Source organism: Cordyceps javanica, chromosome 6 (assembly GCF_051103115.1).
Source record: "Cordyceps javanica chromosome 6, complete sequence".
In the NCBI taxonomy this organism is placed as follows: Eukaryota; Fungi; Ascomycota; class Sordariomycetes; order Hypocreales; family Cordycipitaceae; genus Cordyceps; species Cordyceps javanica.
Genome location: NC_139300.1, coordinates 1782652 through 1802568, shown reverse-complemented (window position 1 = coordinate 1802568; position 19917 = coordinate 1782652). Strand labels below are relative to the sequence as shown.

Sequence of the window (19917 nt, the reverse complement as noted above, 5' to 3'; positions counted from 1 at the left end):
TGCAGGCTATTTAAGAACAGTCCACAAAGCCGGTCGTCATCTCACAGAGCCTTAGAATTATTTATTAATATCCTGCCCATACTTTTCACATTAGCATTTCTGGTTAGCGGAACTTAGATTTTCTGAAATGCGAACACACATATATACCTAGAGCACCTCGATAAAGTTCAATAAGAACCGCCATGAGGGCTGTTCTTCTGTCATACAACAACAGAGATATTTGCCGTGAAGAAGCTTCTTCTCTAATTGCAGTGAAAATGCCAAACGCCATTTATCTAGACGTTGAAGCACTTAATACATAGATTTAATCATAACCCTAGGACTACACGCGGCAATTTGAACGCCGCTGCCGAAAGGCATGCACACTACGTCGCCCTGCCCCGACGGCACACTTTTATCCAATAACGCCTCCCATCTCCCGTACGAGAGCCGAGCAGCGGCCTGATTGCTGAGATCACGGCTCTACTTCTGGCCCTCAAGGATGTTGAGCATGTTCTTCCACACTTGGCCAGGCTTCTGGCTTGCATCAATGCCGTGCCAGATGCCGTGTTTGCGATAGTAGTCAACGACGGGGGTCGTCTGCTTGTGGTAGGAGCCAAGACGCTTCTTAAGAGCCTCGGCATTATCGTCGCTACGCTGGATCAGAGGCTCGCCAGTGATGTCGTCCTTCATAGCCTCCTTGGGGGGGTTGAAGGTTGTGTGGTAAGATCGGCCGGAGGCAGGGTGGATTAGTCGGCCGGTAATACGGGCGACAAGGAGCGCGTCGTCGATTTGAAGCTCGACGGCGTGCTTCAGATCACGCTTGCGCTCCTTGAGCATGGCATCCAGGCCCTCGGCCTGAGCGACGGTGCGAGGGAAGCCATCGAGAATAAAACTGCAGCGATCAATATCAGCCACGTGTCTAAAGAAGTTGTTTGAAGTACTCACCCGCCCTGACATTCCTTGTTGTTGTCAAGCTCTTCCTTGATCATACCAATGACGATGTCATCGGAAACGAGACCGCCCTGGTCCATGATCTTCTTGGCCTCACGGCCCAAAGGGGTCTTCTTGGCAACCTGCGAACGAAGCATGTCGCCGGTGGCCTGCGGTGCGGCAAGACGCAAAACGTTAGTTATCGGGCGCATTTGGTGGGTTGAGATCCAAAGGCGCGATTTGCACATACCAAGTGGCAGCATGAAAAACGCTCTTTGATTTTGGGCGCCTGTGTCCCCTTGCCTGCATAGCCAAGAGATATTAGCAATTGACCAAACTCGGCGGCATCAACGCCCGTGGACGGGATCGCAACTGACCAGCTCCAGGGGGTCCGATAAGTAGCATGCGGATCTCCTCAGTCGAAACAGGAGCAGCAGAGCCAGTGGCACGCTGCTCGAGGCTCTTGATGCGGGAGTCGAGGTTGCCAATGACATCCTTTAGCTGCTTGAGCTCATCTTCAACGAAACCCATCTTGACTGCGGCTGAAGAAGCTTCGTAGGAAATTGAAAAGATATGATCAGACAAAGGTTTGCAGGCAGCCGGAATATGCAGCTAATCGGAAGAACGAGGAGTCGGACGAGGCAACGGGAGGCGCAATGCCTGGAGCGTGTCTTGCGGCGATGCGGAGGAAGAAATAGACCAAGGAAGTTGAGGGTGAAGAGGTCGAAAAAAAGCAGTGACGCTGGAATCTCGACCTTTAGTGCTCGCCGGCACAGCAAACGCACGGGGATTAAGTGGTCTTGCTGGCAAAGCTCCGTTGGTGCAAGCAGCCTGATTGGTCCTGCGGGCATCAGGAGCAAGCTTACGTTGGGGGCGAGCGCCCGACGTAACGTAGCGGGATACTGGCAAGACAGGGCGGACACATCCACGTGCAGGGTGCTTCCACAGCGTTGGGGTGCGCTGAACGGGCAGGACAGCTCGCTGTAATCGGCCTTACGGCGCCTGGGGCCGAGGAACCTGTCAAGTACCTGGTATCCGGGTAGAGCTCGGTACTACCAATCCCGGTCCTACGGCAAAGCTTTCAGCCAGACGCTCTGCGTTATTTTCCCGGCCGCGCTTTATGGAAACAAGTTGGTTGGACGCCGCTTGCCTTATTTTCTAGCCTCTGCCGGCCCCTTTGCAGAAAGGTCCCTTTGCAAATACAGATGCTACAGATGCCGCTGTATTGCCCCATCACGTGATTACACATTCCACGTGATGCTATTACTTGCGCAGTGAGATTGAGAGGAGCTGGAGGCGTAATGTCTGCGCTTGGCTGACTGCTCCCGGATACGACCCCTGCTACCAATAGCTTCTGTTGGCGATGTGGGCGGGTGCTGCGACTGGCAGGCGACGAATGAACCCATCGTCTGGTTGTTGAGATTGCGCCAACCATCTGCCGCCGCCTTCAGTGGAGCTCAGGCCGAGCTGAGAGAAACTGAGCCGGCACCATGAGTACCTATATGCCGGGCATGCGAGGCGCGAAACTGATACCTTTTTGGGATCATTACCCGACTACATTCATCGGCGGAATGCTTCTGGTGGACTACATCGGCTGATCGGGAGGCCTATTGTGAAACAGAACCAGGGTTTGACAACGGAAGCCGCGGCCACAGTTGCCGTGAATATTGGCCGCCCCCCTCTTGGCAATCACTCGCACTACCCCGCGTTTATGTTGTAACCTCAAGTGCGTAGCTGAGCTATAGTCTCCGCCGCCTTAACCGTAAAACTGGTTTCCTGTCCGAAGGTATTGAAGACAAGGCGTGAAGAACCTCCTAAAGTATACCTGAAAAAACATCATGCGGATGGTGCTCTCACCTAAACTCTCAATATACGTTCAGTCTCATGCTTGGGAAAGCGTCGGGTTTTCTTCTACTAACTAGATAGTGAGTTAGTTGGAGCAAAGCAACTGCCGGCAATCTACCAACAACCGAAGAGATCGTCGTCGCCGCCGAACCCGCCACCCGTCTTGGGTGCCCTCTTATAGCAGCGACGACTTATTGACTTTACCAGCGATGAGGCGTTCACTCGATGCACGCCAGCTGCATGAGCAAGATTTGCCCTGCCAATAGTAGACTAACAAAATATTTGTCATACGTCCTTTGTCCTGCGCGGAATCGGAAAGTTGATACCGGAAACTTTCACAACAAGTAGTCTATTTTGGGGGTATAAAGTCCCCCGCACCTCCTTTGTGTCTGCTACTGGATTCGACAAAAACAAATTGTTCTTTTGAGGATAAGAAAATCTCACAAGCAAATTCAAGTAACCAAAAATATGGGATCTACACAACAAGAAGCTAATGTTTCTTACGATTTCATCGTTTGCGGGTACGCCGTCACACTTGGCTCATCTAGACTCAATTGCTGCTAACACATTGCAGAGGGGGCACGACTGGCTGTGTGGTAGCCGCGGGGCTTGCAGAAAACCCAAATATTACCGTTCTCCTCATCGAAGCTGGTCCACACAATGAAGATCTCGAAAACGTTCACATGGCTGCCGCGTAAGTCGCTCCCACCTTCACGCAAAAGTAGCATATTTTAACCTACGCATTGTAGCTGGGGAGAAAATTTTGACAAAGAAACTGATTGGAATATTGTTAATACACCTGGAACTGGAATCAATAACCGGCAGGTGAAGCTGAGTAGGGGAAAGCTCCTTGGCGGCTGCTCCGGTGTAAATGGCACACTTTGCATCCGCGGATCTAAACAGGACTATGATGACTGGCACATGCCGGGCTGGAGCGGCGAGGAGTTTTTTGCGTACATGCGGAAAGTAAGTCGAAACTGAATCCCCCTTTTCTACTGGAGCCTCTTTCGGTGGTAAGTCTTTGCTGATAGCTTTGAAGGCGGAATCTTTCGTGAGCAAGCCTTGGTTCAAGGCGTCAGAATCGTCCCACGGATACGACGGCAAACTGGGCATCGAACCGCACGACTTGGCCCCTATTTCGCAGCTAGTTCTGAAATCAATGGAGTCCAAGGGGCTCAAGCTTGACGATGACATGTTTTCACACGGGGAAAATCCACATGGCTGTGGGCATGCACCACGAACGGTGACGAATGGCCTTCGAACAACGAGTGCTGATTTTGTTACGAATGCGAACGCCAGAAAGAACATTACAATTTTGACTGATACTCATGTAGAAAAGGTTATTCTGGAGCGCGATGCGAAAGGAGAACTCGTGGCTACTGGCGTCAAGGCTATCGTAGCAGATGGTCAAGTGATTGAAATTGCTGCTAAGAAGGAAGTGATCGTGAGTGGTGGTGCTTACTGCAGTCCGACCATATTGAACCGATCAGGGATTGGCGCCAAGGACGAGCTTGATAAAGCCGGGGTTGCTACTCTAGTTGAGCTGCCAGGTGTGGGAAAGAACCTGATGGATCATCTTGTGAGTCTACCAATGAAAATCTCATCTGATCGACATGTTGAGACAAGTCCAGATTGTCTTCATATTCTATGAAGTCAACCAACCTGGCTTGACTACAGACCACCTTGTCTACCCTGAGCAGGCCTTTAATGAATCCTACGCACTTTGGAAGGCGGAGAAGACGGGATTCTTGTCGAAATTCCCGTTCGGCCCCTTTGCTTTTGCGCGTCTTGATGAGCGGTTGAGTGACTCCGAGCTGTGGAACAGCGCCGCAAGAGAGCCTGGCCGTGATCCAATGGGATTGACGCCGTCGCAACCCAATGTCGAGTTCTTCTCAACTGAATGCTGTGGCGGCCCCAAGCGATTTTCCGATTATCCTACGGATGGTAAATCAGCTTTTGCGCTAATAGTAGAACTTTTTGGTGCTAGGTCCCGAGGAACAGTGACTCTCAAAGATGCAAATCCACTGTCAGCTCCGACTGTGGATTGCCAGTATTTGTCGGACCCTCTGGATGCGGAAGTTTTAGCAGAAGCATGCCGATTTGGACATGAGATTATTACCCAAGGCTTGGGAACGAAAGACGTGATCAAGGGTCCGTGGCCCCCCGAGGCTGCACATCACGCATTCTCTTCTCGTGCGGACTGGGTGCCGTATGTCAAGAACAACGCCACCACATGTAAGTCCTCTCCCCAGTTACAGTACGTCAAATATTATTCTTACGATCCAATAGGTTACCATGCTTCTGGGACTTGCCGCATGGGCGACCTGTCGGACGAGCGTACCGTTGTCGACCACGATCTACGTGTGAAAGGAGTGAAGTCCCTCCGCGTCGCCGACGTCAGCGTCATGCCGATTCTTCATGGTGGTCATACACAGATGCCCGCATTCGGAATTGGGGAAAAGGCCGCCGATCTAATAAAGAAAACCTGGACACTGTATTCTGTAGCGAAATGAGTTCCTCTTGTAAAGCTGATAGTTGCTAATTAAAGCGGCGATTGCACAGCTTTGGACATTGTCCCCCAAGCCGTAGCCTGGTGGTTCTGTCACTGTAATTATTGACCTTGTGTAAATCATCTAATCCAACAGTAACTTTCCTCGGCAGTTTTTATTTTGTCCGCGATAAGTCACTCACCGATAAGTACAGTACGCACCATGTACTTTTCTCTTCATGTTTATAACTCTTACGGGCGCACCCATCGATGCGGGTCTTAAAGCGGCGTCAGCGAAGGCCCGCGTTTTGCGTTTTGGCGGTTGACTAACGAGGACATGCGTATCCGCTAGCTGCCTGCCACCCTTGCCACATTGGACTGGTTTGGTGAGCTCGTAGTCTACATCTTACCGAACACAATCAGCACTGCACACGAACAGGCTACAATCCGAGCGCAAGCTGTGACCGCATTAGCTTTTGCGGTGCTCGATCAATTCATCGCGATTACCGGCGACTACGCCCGTAGCTCCAGCATTCATCTAGAGTTTGTTCTGATCGCACACATTCTGCACGCCACTCAAAGCACCCACCATGCCAACCACAACTGCTGAGACGCTCTCACTCGTGACACGCAATGTGTCTGTCGCCCCCCTCGTCCTACTTTCCGCCGTCGATCATTATAACCGAACTGTCCAAAATAAGGCCAAGAGGAGAGTTGTTGGCGTCCTACTCGGCCAGAATGACGGCAAGAATGTGAGGGTGTCGAACAGCTTCGCAGGTACGTTCCGCTATGCTAGACGTAGCAAGCGCGAGCTTTCCAAAGCACACAAGTCTAAACGAATTTCTTTAGTTCCTTTCGAGGAGGATGAGAAGGACCCGTCCGTCTGGTTCCTAGATCACAACTACGTCGAATCAATGAACGACATGTTCAAAAAGATCAACGCGCGAGAGAAGCTGATAGGATGGTACCACTCTGGCCCAAAGCTGCGCGCATCCGATTTGGAAATCAACGAGCTTTTCAAGCGCTATACGCCAAACCCTTTGCTAGTCATCATCGATGTTCAGCCCAAGGAGTCTGGCGTACCTACCGATGCTTATTTTGCTGTTGAGGAGATCAAAGACGTAAGCTGTGAAACGGAGCTTAGTACAGCCTTTTTTCTTTGTTTTAGAACTGACTCAAGGACAGGATGGTACTACGACTACGCGAACGTTCTTCCACACCCCGTCGATAATCGAGGCTGAGGAAGCAGAGGAGATTGGTGTCGAGCACCTGCTACGAGACATCCGCGACGTCGCTGTCGGCACTTTGTCGACACGAATCACAAACCAGCTCCAGTCACTCCAGGGTCTTCACTTGCGCCTACGTGACATTGGTGTTTATCTGCAAAAAGTGCTCGATGGTCAGCTTCCTGTCAATCATGCCATCCTTGGCAACCTCCAGGACGTCTTCAACCTGCTGCCCAATCTCTCGACTCCCGAGACCGATGGCAAGTCCAGCGGCAGCGAGCTCGCGCACGCCATGAGTGTCAAGACCAATGATCAGCTCATGACAATTTATCTCAGCAGCTTGATCCGCGCCATCACTGCATTCCACGACTTGATAGAAAACAAGATCCAGAACCGCCAGCAACAGGAGGAGAAGGACGCCAAGAAGGAAGAGGTCAATGGCAAGGACGAGAAGAGGACCAACGGCTCGAGTGACTCGAACACAGAATCCAAAGAAGGCAGCGAGAAGGAGAAAGAAAAAGAGGCAAAGGACAAGAAGAAATAAATTCGCGGAGCTATGTTGAAAGGATATGAGGCAATGTTTGTCAAGCGTCTTATTATCAGCACGTTTGGGGACGATAATAGCTCACAGCGTGAGATGGAGATGCTTTACTGTACACTTATCTGTTCTTAAAAAAACTTACTAGACTTAGAGTGATGCCAAAATACACAAAGCTAGTGCTGTTTTTTGCTGACGATACAACAAATGCATGTGCTATCAACACTCGCAAGCCTTCTAGACCCCCGCGATGATGCCCGCCATCTCCTCGATTGTGCAATTTTCTACTTGCACGTGTGCGGCCAACAACTCCTCCCACTCCTCCACCAACAGGCACGCCAGCAAATGCTTACAGCATGGCGTGGTTTCCATGCCCTGGACATCCAGCTGCGTGGCGCCCCGCCCACCAAACTTGCCCATACGCGATGCCCCATCGTCATCAACGTCCGTTGCATCGTCCCCTCGACCAACGACGGCTGCGGCGACGGCATACGCATCCACCGCAAAGCCAGCGCAGGAGCAGCTCCACGCCTCGAGGTGCACCAGATATACGTGCGTCGTGGCGGCGGCGCTCGTCGCCCCGGAGGTGCCCCACCGCGGCAGCGTCGAAGCAGCCGAGCGAACCGTATACACAGCATGATCTGTTACTGCGGCGGGCTCCCCGCCTCGCCCCCGTTCCGGTCTGGTCGTGGGAGAGCAGAAGCCGGCTTGTCGACGGTCCCTGCTCGGCGGGGTTGGAGGGTCCAGCGTCACGCGCCGCACCAGGTTCCTGTCGAGGAGATCAAGCGCGGGGAGGAGCATCCCGGGGAAGACGGCATGCAGCGTGAGGATCAGCTTCTTTCGCTGCGGAGAGTCCCACGGTCCCACATCAGGCGAAGAGTGTCGCTCCGCAGCCGGCCTAGTAGTGGCAGAGGCCGCGCTTCCGCAGCCATCGTGACGTTTTGCGCACAGCGTGCGCACGAGGGTGGTGAGGAGCTCGCGTTGAGATGGAAGTGTAAGAGACATGATTTACTAGCTCTAGTTCTGTCATATAGGGTATATGTGGATCATTTTGTCGTCGTATCGTGTTTTAGATGGTTTCGTGCACGCGTCGGCATGCTCATGGTGACATTCTGACTGTAGATGTAGCTGGTCAAGTTGGCGATGCCATCGTCTCCACTGCTTGACGAGCAACTAAAACGGTGCCTTCCACTCATAATTACGTGCTAGCGAGACACTGCATCGGCTTCCAATGAACATGAATCAGAATCGTGCGTATGATGTTGCGGTGAGATTTTTTTATGCTACAGAATAGTGATACATCGATTACCTTTCATCTTGTGTGTCATGTTCAATGCCCGTTTATACCCATTCCTTGGGCTTCTGAAGGACGTCCACCAGGCGTTGCTCTCGGCTATTAGGCTCAGGGACATGCATGTAGCCCCATGAAGCAGTTCGCGGCAAACTCATCAAGATACTCTCGACACGGGGCCCAGGGGTGTGAAGCCCGAAAGCAGTGCCACGATCGTGCACCAGGTTAAACTCGACGTAACGTCCTCTGCGGATCTGTTGCCATTCCTTTTCTTTCTCAGAAAAGGGCATATGCTGGCGCTTCTCCAATATGGGGAGGTACGAAGGCAAGAAGGATTTGAGACAGTCCTGCACAAAGGCAAAAGTATTCTCCTGGTCGCGCTCTGTCTCGTCCAAGTCATCAAAGAAGATACCGCCTACGCCGCGACTCTCTTTGCGGTGCTTGTTGTAGAAATACTCGTCGCACCACTTCTTGAAGCGAGGATAATAGTCCTTGCTGTGAGAATCGCAAGCGTCCTTGAGAGACTTGTGGAAGTGAATAGCGTCCTCGTCAAAGAGATATGACGGTGTCAGATCGCTGCCGCCACCGAACCACCATGACTGAGACGTTCCATCGGGGTTTGTCGTTTCGAAATAGCGGTAGTTGAGATGAACAGTAGGGGCCATCGGGTTCTTGGGATGGAACACAAGGCTGAGGCCTGCGACAAAGAAGTCGAGGGAGTCGACGTTGGTGGCAAGATTTTTGTGGTCTGCGCGCATTCGCTCGATGGCAGCCTTTGGCAAGTTGCCATATATGACGCTGACTGCAACTCCGGCTTTCTCGAAGACGTTGCCATCTTGCAACACAGCAGTGATTCCACCTCCGTTGCCGTGATCTCGGTCCCACTTGTCTTGAAAGAACTTCTTACCATCAATTTCCTCAATAGCTTTGATGATTTCTTGTTGCTGATCTTTGACAAATTTTTCCATTCGGAGTCGCATAGGAGAGTTATCGCCGATAGGTCCTTCCTGCTTCGTTCGCATGTCCATCTCGAAGAGTGATGCGGCATCGAGTTTCGCACTGCCCTGGATATTCTAGACGAAGTATCGATTAGCTGATTCCCCCGAGTCCAATCGCGATCATTAAGACATACCGAACTGTAGAGCTGATACGCTAAAGGGACAGTGAAGCCAATTGCTGCAGCCGTTAGCCACGTCGCCGTGCCATGCCTCTTGGCTGCAGAATTGTGGTTGCTTGAGAACATTCTGGTAGCACTGGGGCAGCGAGACCGGGTCGATTGCGGCGTGCCATTGCGAAGCACGGACAGAATACGTTGACCCTGTCGTCGTGTTGCCATTGTCATGGTGCGTTGCGATGCAGCTGGTGTGATGGTCAGCTGGAGCTGGAAAGCTGGAGAGTTTATCGATTGACAAGTCCAAGCCGTGCATACCCCTTTCTTACAATTTAGGCAATGTCGTCGGTCCAAGGAAGCTTCGCGTATTGAGGACTTTTGGTATTTAAGGAGCGATGCGAGGTGAGAAGCTGCATCCTAAGCGTGGACTGATTTCGTTTCAGTGGCGTGGTTCCTCGGCTCTGCTCAGCAGTTTCCATGACGGTGGTGGGGCCAAATGTGCAAAGGTGGCCTGCGTCGATGTTCAAAGCCTTTTGCGCCGCGAGAGATCAAAGGTGCTGTTTTTAGTCAGTGACACAGCTGGACGCCAGTCGGTCGACGACATCGCAGAAAACAAGACGGGAGAAAATCGACGTTAGGCAAGACAATATTGCTGGTGGGAGATTTTTTTGTCCAAACTTACTGCTTAAGTATCATTAATAGAAGCTGCCTCATAAAAACTGGCCTACGCATATGATTGGGGAGCTAGTGACAATACTGTCTGTAGCTGCATATTGACCACAACGGTACGAAGCAGCGCGATTTGGCAATGTGTGCAAAAAAAACGCGTCTTCATCTTCATTGGTGCTTACTTCTCGGGTATGACTCCCAACCTGATGACTTATTCCAGCATCAGAGAGCCGCCGCTTTTGTAAAGCGTCTGATGGAAGGCAACGGGGCTGACTGTGTCAGCTGGAGCTTGCGGGCTATGGAATCACACCGTGGCAGCACGCCGTAGCTTCCTAGCGCCACAGCCCCGCGCCATTCGTCCTCGTGCCTGATAGGTATTCTGGCCTGGCCCGCCCGCCATTTCGCCATCCGCCATTTTCGCCTGCCTGACTACTCTGGCGTCGTCACTTTCTCCACGCCCCTCTTCTCCTCCACCTATTCCGTCCGCCGCCTTACCGCTGCCTAGAACTTGGCTCCTCAACAAACCATCGCGCCTCTGTTCGTTTACCTTGTTGTCATCCCATAAAATACCACATATCAACTTGTCTCTCTGTACTACCAACTTGCTCAATATGCGCAGCAAATTCAAGGACGAGCACCCCTTCGAGAAGCGCAAGGCCGAAGCCGAGCGCATCCGCCAGAAGTATGCCGACCGCATTCCTGTAAGTATCGAGCCCCCTTTAGTGCATCATGAACAAAGCACTGGATGGTGTCTGCCGGTGATCCCTGTTCCCTTGGCGGAATTTACAGGACCAGAAGGCTAGATCTCGCAACCCAACGTATGGCTACACCGGCTTCAATAGTTTTGCTGACAGCGCCATCCTCAGGTCATCTGTGAAAAGGTCGAGAAGAGCGACATCGCCACGATCGATAAGAAGAAGTACCTAGTACCTTCGGACCTCACCGTTGGACAGTTTGTATATGTCATCCGCAAGCGCATCAAGCTTTCTCCTGAGAAGGCCATTTTCATCTTCGTCGACGAGGTTCTCCCTCCTACGGCAGCTCTCATGAGCAGCATCTACGAGGAGCACAAGGACGAGGACGGCTTCCTCTACATCACCTACTCCGGCGAGAACACCTTTGGTAGCGCTTGAGCGCCGCGAGAGTTTTAAATGAGCTCACTGGCCCAAGAATGATGAGAATGGCGTTCAGGTTTATTTTTGACTACTGTGCCTTCAAGCCGATTCGGCTTTGATATTACGAACTGCTCCAGAAGTATTTGCCCAGAAAGAAACTTTGATAGACTGCGCAATGTCTTTTACCTTGTTATGTCATGCTGCAGGGCATACCCGCGAGATGCATCTGAAAGGGCGACACTCGCTAGGCTGAACAACGTACGGAGCCTTTGAGGAGCACAAGTTGGTGCCGTGTCGCTAGCGTTTGAAGCGTCAGATGCGCAAGGGATGTTGGCCGTGTTTAGCTAGCGGATAGCACTTCAAATAGCAGCCTTGCTTGTCTTTTCTGCCCTGTACTGTTCGGGGTTGCGCAAATGAATATATGATTTAGTCGGGACTGATGCTTTCCACTTGGTGACGTAGAGTGTCGCGCGAGGGCGGGAGCAAACGATTGCAAGTTAGTTTGACCCTGCGTGCAATTCTCAAAGCAATAGTGACGATTGTTATCGGGAATCGCGATCTGATTGTGTGAAAGCCGATCCAACCAACTGACTACCTTTCTTGCAGGTGACTATCGCCCAACATCCGCGTTACGAGGTGTCGAGCTAAAGGTGCGAAAACAAGGGAAGACTTCATATCAATATGGTTTATTGAAATGGCAAATCGACGACAGATAATCCAGGGCAGTAGCTCGCTTGGTTTTGTCGTCGGGCTAGGAAGGCGGCATTGCAGAAGACAGAGCCTGCGTGACAGTCAAAAACGGCCTGGTTTTGCGTAGGCACCCGCTCAGCAAATAACACAGCTCTGGACCAACTGTGGCCACATCTCATGCATGTGCGGTTCTCGAAGGTTGGCGTGATTGTGGCGTGTCTTTTTGCCTCGCTGCTGCAGTATACTCGAGATGGACAGCCACCGGCGGCCTCTCTACGAAGTCGGCGTCATTCGATGGGGGAACGAACGTAGGTAGATACGGAGATGTTTACCGCGCATTTAATTTAACAACTATCGCAAGGGATAGGCTACTCCACGAAGCCGGTATCCCAAACAAGTTGGAGAAAACCGGTTTGTGCCCTTGCTCATACTTAGGGTTGGCAACCAAGCTGGTCGGTGGTACGGAATGACGGAGTGCTGGTACTTGGATGCCGCTGACGAAAGAGGGTTGGGGAAGAGGATGCTGTAGTGGGTACAGTGGGCACGGCAATCGCCCTACAACGCCACAGCGACCTACGCTTTCGGTCGTCTCATAGCTAGCTAATAGTACCTAGGCAGAGGCATACTGGCATCCTAGGAGCTAGGGTACTCAGTATTAATACCCGTACATGAAGTAAGTACCTTGATTGCTCAAGAGTTTGCTGCTCTTCCTTGTTGGTGTACCGTCGTAGGGTAGCACGATAGGTAGACAATACTTGGCGGGCGGCCTGCGCCACTTGTGGCAAAAGCCTGATTTGGAGGCGGGCACTAACTAATTGACGGGCTATATGTGCTCAAGTCGCAGATTATTGGTTTGTGATTTTGGGTTAATTTTTCTTCTGCTCTAGTCTCTTGATGCGCCAATTGCGATACTGTCGATGCTTTTTCTCTCTCTCTCGACTTCCTATTGTTCCGAGACGGCTGAGCTTGTGGTGAGAGGCTCACAATAGCAACATGGCTATTCACAACTGCATAGGTAGATCAGGACAATAGCCTAATAGTATTACCTATATGCTACTACAAGTCACCAGGGGGGTTTTCCTTGCGCACTTCACCGCCATGATTGGGCAGAAGCGGATCCCGGTCCAGCGCCCCCAACGTGTCCATTCACGACCTTTCGCTTCTCTCACGTCTCTCACGCCTTGCAAGAAGCGCTCCCCTCCAGTCGCCTCCCCAGCCAACCGCCGTGCCTCGTACACCCTGGCCATGAGACAAATCCCTGTTGCCTCCTTCCAGGTACAAGCCCCATCACGTCGATGGCGCTCCGCTCGCCACGCAAGTCCTGGCTCCCAATGTAGTCATGGCGTCAGTGTGCATCTCGGGTCGTCCAGCTCAGAATGGCAGCTGTCTCTAAACGAATAAAGAAGGGCGAGGGTCCCCCTCATGGATCTCGCTAGAGAGCCTGGGCCCGATGGGCACCTGCACAGTACCTCTTGTCGCTCCGAGGTGAACCCCCGTGCACGTTGGCAATGGAAGAACAAGAGCCTGCAACATAACCTTGCCCGCCTCCCGGCTTCTGCTCACAATTCTGGCAAGAATAAAGTATATTGACCCCGCTGCTGTGGTACATTCATTAATTTGAATCGCACCTTGACTACCCATCGTCAACCTACTCAGTACTCCTCTTCTCAGTCTCTCTCCATCGTGCACGAAGACAATCAAAGGAGCACCCTCTTTCTTTCGATTTTCCTTAACAAAAAAAAAAAAAAACCAAATCGCCCCGCTCGCTAGCTGTCTGAGCACAAGTATTCTTCTGCTGAGAGTGCTACCAAAATAGCCTTGCAAGCCTGCGTTTGAAAAGTCATTGCCGCTGCCTGAACGGCGCACGCTGACTGGTCCGTCTGCACGCTCGGCGCTTAAACACAGCAACACGAGCGAATCGACCTCGTGCGAAATCCAGCAGAACCACAGCTAGGGGTTTTGAGGTTTCGTTTTGATTTCCATTTCTTATTACTACGGTCGTGGAGACGCCTGGTAAGAATTCTTTCTTTCTTTAGTCTTCCTGCAGCCATATTTCCTTCTTCCTTCTTACATGGTGGTCTCTTTGTGCACGCTTTGTCTCTCACTTTCCCTTGTACTTGAATGCCCTTCTTCTTCTCTTCCTTTATCTTCCTATAATTTCAACCGCAAGTATTCTAGTGGCGATTGAGATCGTTTTCACCCACCCCCTCATTTCTTTCATTTGTCTCATTTCTTTATTGTCTTCCTACCCCGCGGCCGTCTTGCCGGAGACGCCGGTTGTTCACTGTAGACCAGGAACACAGACTTATCCCTCTTACACTGTCACGACTCCCTGTCATACTTGAGCGTTCTCTTGTTTCAGGCATATACAACGACCCTCATCTCTTCTTCAAAACTACACGCACACGCACACAATCGACAATATCCACACAAGATTAACAAGATGAACAGAATCAACATGTTCGGTTCGCGGAAACATGACGACCAGGCGTCGTATCCCACGGTCCCGTCCACTTTACAACCCGAGCCGTACGAGATGCTGGATCGTTCTCGAAACCCCGATTCTCGTCCAGTCGCCTCCTCACAATTAACACCATATCTCGGTATTCGATCTCGGATGTCTCAAATTTGGCTCAATCGCTGGACCATTCTGCTTCTTCTCGTCCTCGTTCGCGTTGTTATTCTCATTGCCCAGCTCAATGACCATGTCAGCTCCGCCAAGGCGAAGGCCCTCGCGGCCTGCGGCAAAGTTGAAGATGTCGGAAGTGCCATGGCCTCCATGCCTCATTACTTGTCCGCTGGAGTGAATACAATGGCTGCGACGGGCATGCAAGAGGCCGTGCATGGAATGGTCAAAATGTTGGATCTCATTTTGCAAGCTGTTCCTGTGATGATCGTCTTCTACATCAATTTTCTGGTGGCCACATACGCCTGTCTCATCACTGCCCTGGTCCACGCCAGCTTGGAAGTCGTGGCATCTGTCACCAAGGATGCCACCAAAGCCTTCAACGACGTGATTGATGGCGCGACCAAAGAGATTGAAAGTATATCCGGTAACCTTGAATCTGCCATCAACAAAATCACAAAGGGCATCCAAAACTCCGTCTTTGGAAAGTTAATCCCCGACATCCCCACAGTTGACTTCTCAAAGCCCATGGAAAAGCTCAAGAGTTTTGATCTCAATTCGACTAGCTTCGTCAGTGGTGTTCAAAAGCTCAACGAAGATCTTCCGACCTTTGACGAAGTCCAGAATCTCACCAGCCAGGCCGTCTCATTCCCCTTCAAGCTCGTACGCAAAGCTCTCAACGACTCGTATGGAGACTGGAAATTCAAGAAAGATGTCTTCCCGCTGGCCCAGAAGAAGAAGCTAACGTTTTGTTCCGACAACGACACGCTAAATGGCTTCTTCCAAAAGCTGTTTGATCTAATCCACAAAGCCAAGGTCATCTTCCTCGTCATCCTCAGCTTGCTCGCCATCCTTGCCATTGCACCCATGGCTGCTTTCGAGATGTACCGCCACAAGCGCCGGCAGAAGCACTGCAACGTCATCGAACAGTACCGTCACGATACCATGGATGTCGCTTACATCGCATCACGGCCGCTCACTTCCCAAGTCGGTATCAAGCTCGGCTCGCGTTTTGAGGGAGACCGAAAAATTCTGATGAGATGGTGTGTGGCGTATGCTACGTCTCCACCAGCTCTTTTCGTTCTGTCTCTTGCCATGGCAGGTTTCTTTTCTTGCTTCTGTCAGTGGGCCCTGTACAAGGCCGTACAGAAGGAAGTTCCAGAAATTCTGGCAAAGGTCGGCGAGTTCGCTGAAGAGGTGATCAGGACGCTGGAGGATGTATCGCTGGGTTGGGCCACTGACGCAAACCGTGTCATTATCGGATTCAACGACGACATCAACAATGATGTACTTGGATACGTCACAAACGCCACAGACGCCGTCAACAACACTATAACCACATTTATGAACACCATGGAGAAGGGTTTGGAGACTGTCTTCAATGGCACGATTCTCCTAGAGCCGATCAAGTCTGTCCTTCACTGTGTCATCGGGATGAAGGTTGAAAACGTCCAGCAAGGCTTGACATGGGTGCATGACCACGCGCACGTCAGCTTTCCCCGATTTCCCAACGATACATTTAGTCAGGGTGCCAACGAGTCCGTAAATGGTGACAGCGACCTCAAGAGCTTTCTTGCATCGCCTTCTGCCGTGACCACGGATGAAGTGAGCGGTGCCGTTTTGCACGTGGTCAAGTGGCTAATGAGAAACCTTGTCCAAGAAGCGCTGATATCGAGCGGCATTCTGCTCGTCTACATCATTGTTGTCCTCATGGGGGTCATCCGGACCTTGGTGGGCATGGCGTCGCATCGCACAGCACAGTCGCAGGAAGCTGTGCGGTATACGGGCGAGGACCGGCCGCCACTGTCTCCCCGATCTCCACGGAACAATGGTGCTGCTGCTCATGGTAAATTCGAAGGTTTCGACGATCAGGGCCCGCGACCAAGGCATGTACCGATGCAAGAGAAGAGCGAGGCATACGGACGGTTCTGATAGGGCGGCGCTTTAACACTGGCCTGATGGTGATCGACACTGTTCATGCCGCCGGATGGTTTTGCATTGCGATGATATGTTTCTGGTGTTGGCGTTGGGGGCTAGACTTTGGGTATACTCCACTCGCAGCAATGATTCCACGTGGGATGTAATAATTCTTCTTTCAACTTTGTTACAGTCCTGGCCTGCTTTATCCTGCTTGGCAAAGCTACAGCGATTGGACGTTTTGCATGTGGCTTATCTATGTTGATCTCTCTCCTTACAATCTGGCAGGGGAAAAAAGATACTGGCTTTCTCCTTGATGCAATGGCTTTGAGATTCCATGTTGGTACACAGTGGCCTGAGCATTCAGACTGTATAAGCTCTAGATTGAGAACACTTAGAAAATATATTACAAGATGGCCACGAACATAGACCAAGTGACTGTGCCACACGGGCGACCCCATTTGAAAAAGGTCTCCCATTACATGCCAATCAATATCCTTTGCCGCGACCTTTCAAAATGAACAACGGGCTACCCTGCTGCCCATGTTTCCTTTTTTACAGCAGCGGCTGCTTCTGCTCAGGCAGCGTCTCAGCCTGAGCCGCCTCGGCCGCATCCTCCTCGTCTAACTGCTGCAGCAGCCTCGCCTCCTCTTCATCCGAGAGCTCCTCAACGCCCTCGAGGCTCGCGAGATCCTCGTGGCCGAGCACAAGGGAGTGATGGAACGCCTCGCGCAGCTCCTCGAGCGTCTCCTGGCTGCGGACGCTCAGAGGCCCCGGCGTGGCGTAATCGAGCGCGAAGCGGATCAGGTCGTCCCTATCCTCAATCTCCTTGGGTTCCATGCCTAGGGCGACGCGCTCGTCGTTGAAGCGGCGCTGGACGGCCTGGCTCTGCATCAGCAGCCAGCGCATGTTCCAGCCGCCGGGACCGAGCTCCTTAATGCGCGCCGGCTTGCTCTTGAGAAGGTAGTTCTCGAGACCGCCCTCGCGGCGGATCGTCTTGAGCACCCGCAGCGTCAGACGCGTCTTGATGCGCGCGCCGAGCGCCGCCACATAAAAGGCTTTGACGTGCACGTTGGGCCGCCAGAACCGCCGCGTCTTATTGCCACGGCCCGCCACGATGTTGCCGTACCGGATCCGCGCGCTGCCATACAAGCCCCGGTTCGACTGCTTGTAGATACGCCGCTCGCCGTACGGGTACGGCGGGATCAGATCGCCGGGTAGCCGGTGTGCCTTGACCGTCTTGGTCTGGGCGACGAGCGTTGTCGAAAACGTGCGGCTACGGGCTGCAGTGGCGGTATATGTGAGGAAGGGGGTCGGCATCGGCCGGCGTGCGAGCGGGCATTGTGTCGCCCGCGAGAGGATAGACTTTGTCGCGGAGAGTCTGAAAGCCATGGTCGGGGAAAACGGGGGTTTGGGAACAGCTGTAGGGGCACTCGACTCCCCAGTGTCCGATTTCAGGTTGTCAATGTTGCGATATCGATATGGACATTTATAATCTCATCGTAGAAGAAACAATTGATCGGTAAATCGTACGATTGGAGTTGGCACGACTGCTTCGAGAGGCTACTCGCCGATGCGGATGTATCGTGTGAGGTGGCCGTCATTGGAGAATAATTTTGGTCTTTTTCGGAAGCGCTAATGATCCGGATGTTCCATTTTCTGCTGGTTATATGGCCCCCTAAGTACTTACCAACTAACAAGCCAAGCACATGCACCCGCAGTAATCAGAGCTCAGTCTGTCCCCACAGAATAAAGGCAGTTGAGCAGTACCTACCTAGGCTGCTAGGTACCTTAGTAGCGAGGGGCAGCCAGTATTGTCACGCAGGTACATGTACCTACCCAAACTACCTACCGTCTACTTAGGTCGATACTTAGCGTCTCTCAGCTTCATCACAAAGTCGCGAGGCCGATCACTGCGGTAATCTTTCCGCAGGCTGTCTACTGACGTTATTTTTTGTGTCTTCTGTTTTCCCTCTTCTGCCAAGCGTCGATTCATCCTCTCCAACTGCTGTTTTCTTTACTGTTCCGCATTCGATACCCATTTGTTAAATTGTGTCCATCTGCAAGCACAAGCATGTTCCCACCAGTCGACGACCACGTTCTCGAGAACAATCCCGACTTTGCAAGACTATACAAGACCCTCACAACCTCAATCTTAAACCCTGATGGTACATCAAGACGTAGTAAAGAATCAAAAGAAAACGATGTCGTCCGAAAGGTAAAATCCAAGCAAACCCCAGACACACAAGCTCGACATCTTGCTTTGCCCACTAACATCATAACTCAGCAAGCCGACCAGCATCGCCTCAGAGCCGCCAGGCAACACCTCCTCGAGCGAGCCATTGCCACCGCCTCTCCTGCCGATCAGACCCGTTCAGCCCCGGGGTCGCGCGCCCCGAGCGGCTCGCACGCCGCGCGCGACTTTCCGCAGACGGACCACTCCGAGTCCCTGCTCGATCTGCTGCTCATCCTCCCGCCGCTCCTCGACGCCTCCGCCTCAATCCCGACCGAGTCCGCCGCCCTTCTCCTCAGTAGCCGGCCCCTTTCCGAGCTCACAACGCTGGCGCCCGCCCTCGCCGCCCTCGTGTCTGCCAACCTGCACGCCGCGGCGCTTGACCTGACCCGGCTCACGCACCCATCATCGAGCCTCCCGTCCACGCTGCAGCGGCACATCCCCGCGCTCGAAAACGACTACGCCTCGCTGCGGGACCAGCTCGCGGCCGCTCGCGGGGGGCTCCTCGCCGCCCGCCTGCGCACCGTTTCCGCGCTGACACAGCTGCTGCACATGCACGCCGAGACGCTCGCGCGCCTCGTACGCTGCCTCGAGGTCAAGCACGGCCCCGTCGCGCAATCGCTTGAGCTGCGCGCCGCCGAGGTGGCGCTGCTGGCGCGCAAGGCCGAGTCGGAGGCCGCGCAGACGCTCGCCGGCCTGCAGGAGCAGGCTTACTCGCCCGAGGTCGTGTCGGCACTGCAGACGTATGGTGCCCACCTGCGCGACGCCAAGATGCGCGGCGCGGAGCGCGTGCGCAACCTGCAGCGCGAGCTCAAGGAGTACGGCGTCGACACCGACGACGCGAGTGGCAGCGCAAAGGAAAAGATGATGCAGGAAATGGCAAAGGCGCATGAGGAGATTGGGCGGCAGGTAGACGAGGTGACGTTGGACTTGGAGCGTTTACATCCGCCATCGTAGATGGACAGATGCGAGAGGAAAGGGACAAAAGAAACACAGGTCTAAAAAAATAAATACAGGCACTGCTGGTCATGTACCAAAACAAGTTGATGGTCGTTTGTCCGGTCTAAATATCTAGAGTACAAGTACATTTGCTACCATAAGCGTAAAACGCCGAGACAAGAGACACAAGAATTGCACGCCCATGCAAATCTTGGCTCTCTTCCTCCCTTCTTTTTGCTCCCTTTCCCATTTCGTTTGCGAAAAGACCACGCGGCCCACCCACTCATCAGCGATCAAAACAGCCTGCCAAACATTCT

At 52.6% G+C, this 19917-nt stretch overlaps 9 protein-coding genes across 9 annotated transcripts; 5 read left to right on the top strand and 4 right to left on the bottom strand.

Moving 5' to 3' along the window:
* Nucleotides 1-462: 462 nt before the first annotated feature.
* On the bottom strand, nt 463-1443 carry V2A60_008988 (adenylate kinase ADK1; the record flags this gene model as incomplete). The annotated part of the gene is made up of 4 exons (XM_083260256.1): nt 463-874; nt 928-1082; nt 1163-1215; nt 1290-1443. The coding sequence occupies 4 exons, from the start codon at nt 1441-1443 to the stop codon at nt 463-465; spliced, it is 774 nt and encodes a 257-aa protein (XP_083116382.1).
* A 1782-nt stretch (nt 1444-3225) lies between these two features.
* On the top strand, nt 3226-5270 carry V2A60_008987 (GMC family oxidoreductase; the record flags this gene model as incomplete). Its single annotated transcript, XM_083260255.1, has 7 exons — nt 3226-3278; nt 3332-3451; nt 3507-3723; nt 3797-4336; nt 4389-4701; nt 4759-4992; nt 5047-5270. The coding sequence occupies 7 exons, from the start codon at nt 3226-3228 to the stop codon at nt 5268-5270; spliced, it is 1701 nt and encodes a 566-aa protein (XP_083116381.1).
* Nucleotides 5271-5835: 565 nt separating this feature from the next.
* V2A60_008986 (proteasome regulatory particle lid subunit RPN8) lies at nt 5836-7015 on the top strand (the record flags this gene model as incomplete). Its single annotated transcript, XM_083260254.1, has 3 exons — nt 5836-6022; nt 6095-6366; nt 6431-7015. 3 exons carry the CDS (start codon nt 5836-5838, stop codon nt 7013-7015), a joined length of 1044 nt encoding a protein of 347 aa, XP_083116380.1.
* A 231-nt stretch (nt 7016-7246) lies between these two features.
* Nucleotides 7247-8014, bottom strand: V2A60_008985 (uncharacterized protein; the record flags this gene model as incomplete). The annotated part of the gene is made up of 1 exon (XM_083260253.1): nt 7247-8014. The coding sequence occupies one exon, from the start codon at nt 8012-8014 to the stop codon at nt 7247-7249; it is 768 nt and encodes a 255-aa protein (XP_083116379.1).
* Nucleotides 8015-8350: 336 nt separating this feature from the next.
* On the bottom strand, nt 8351-9543 carry V2A60_008984 (coproporphyrinogen oxidase; the record flags this gene model as incomplete). Its single annotated transcript, XM_083260252.1, has 2 exons — nt 8351-9373; nt 9433-9543. The coding sequence occupies 2 exons, from the start codon at nt 9541-9543 to the stop codon at nt 8351-8353; spliced, it is 1134 nt and encodes a 377-aa protein (XP_083116378.1).
* Nucleotides 9544-10691: 1148 nt separating this feature from the next.
* V2A60_008983 (ubiquitin-like protein ATG8) lies at nt 10692-11213 on the top strand (the record flags this gene model as incomplete). Its single annotated transcript, XM_083260251.1, has 2 exons — nt 10692-10781; nt 10947-11213. 2 exons carry the CDS (start codon nt 10692-10694, stop codon nt 11211-11213), a joined length of 357 nt encoding a protein of 118 aa, XP_083116377.1.
* A 3130-nt stretch (nt 11214-14343) lies between these two features.
* Nucleotides 14344-16443, top strand: V2A60_008982 (pheromone-regulated protein PRM1; the record flags this gene model as incomplete). The annotated part of the gene is made up of 1 exon (XM_083260250.1): nt 14344-16443. The coding sequence occupies one exon, from the start codon at nt 14344-14346 to the stop codon at nt 16441-16443; it is 2100 nt and encodes a 699-aa protein (XP_083116376.1).
* Nucleotides 16444-16983: 540 nt separating this feature from the next.
* On the bottom strand, nt 16984-17820 carry V2A60_008981 (mitochondrial 54S ribosomal protein bL28m; the record flags this gene model as incomplete). Its single annotated transcript, XM_083260249.1, has 1 exon — nt 16984-17820. The coding sequence occupies one exon, from the start codon at nt 17818-17820 to the stop codon at nt 16984-16986; it is 837 nt and encodes a 278-aa protein (XP_083116375.1).
* Nucleotides 17821-18502: 682 nt separating this feature from the next.
* V2A60_008980 (uncharacterized protein) lies at nt 18503-19618 on the top strand (the record flags this gene model as incomplete). Its single annotated transcript, XM_083260248.1, has 2 exons — nt 18503-18646; nt 18716-19618. The coding sequence occupies 2 exons, from the start codon at nt 18503-18505 to the stop codon at nt 19616-19618; spliced, it is 1047 nt and encodes a 348-aa protein (XP_083116374.1).
* Between the last annotated feature and the right edge of the window lie 299 nt (nt 19619-19917).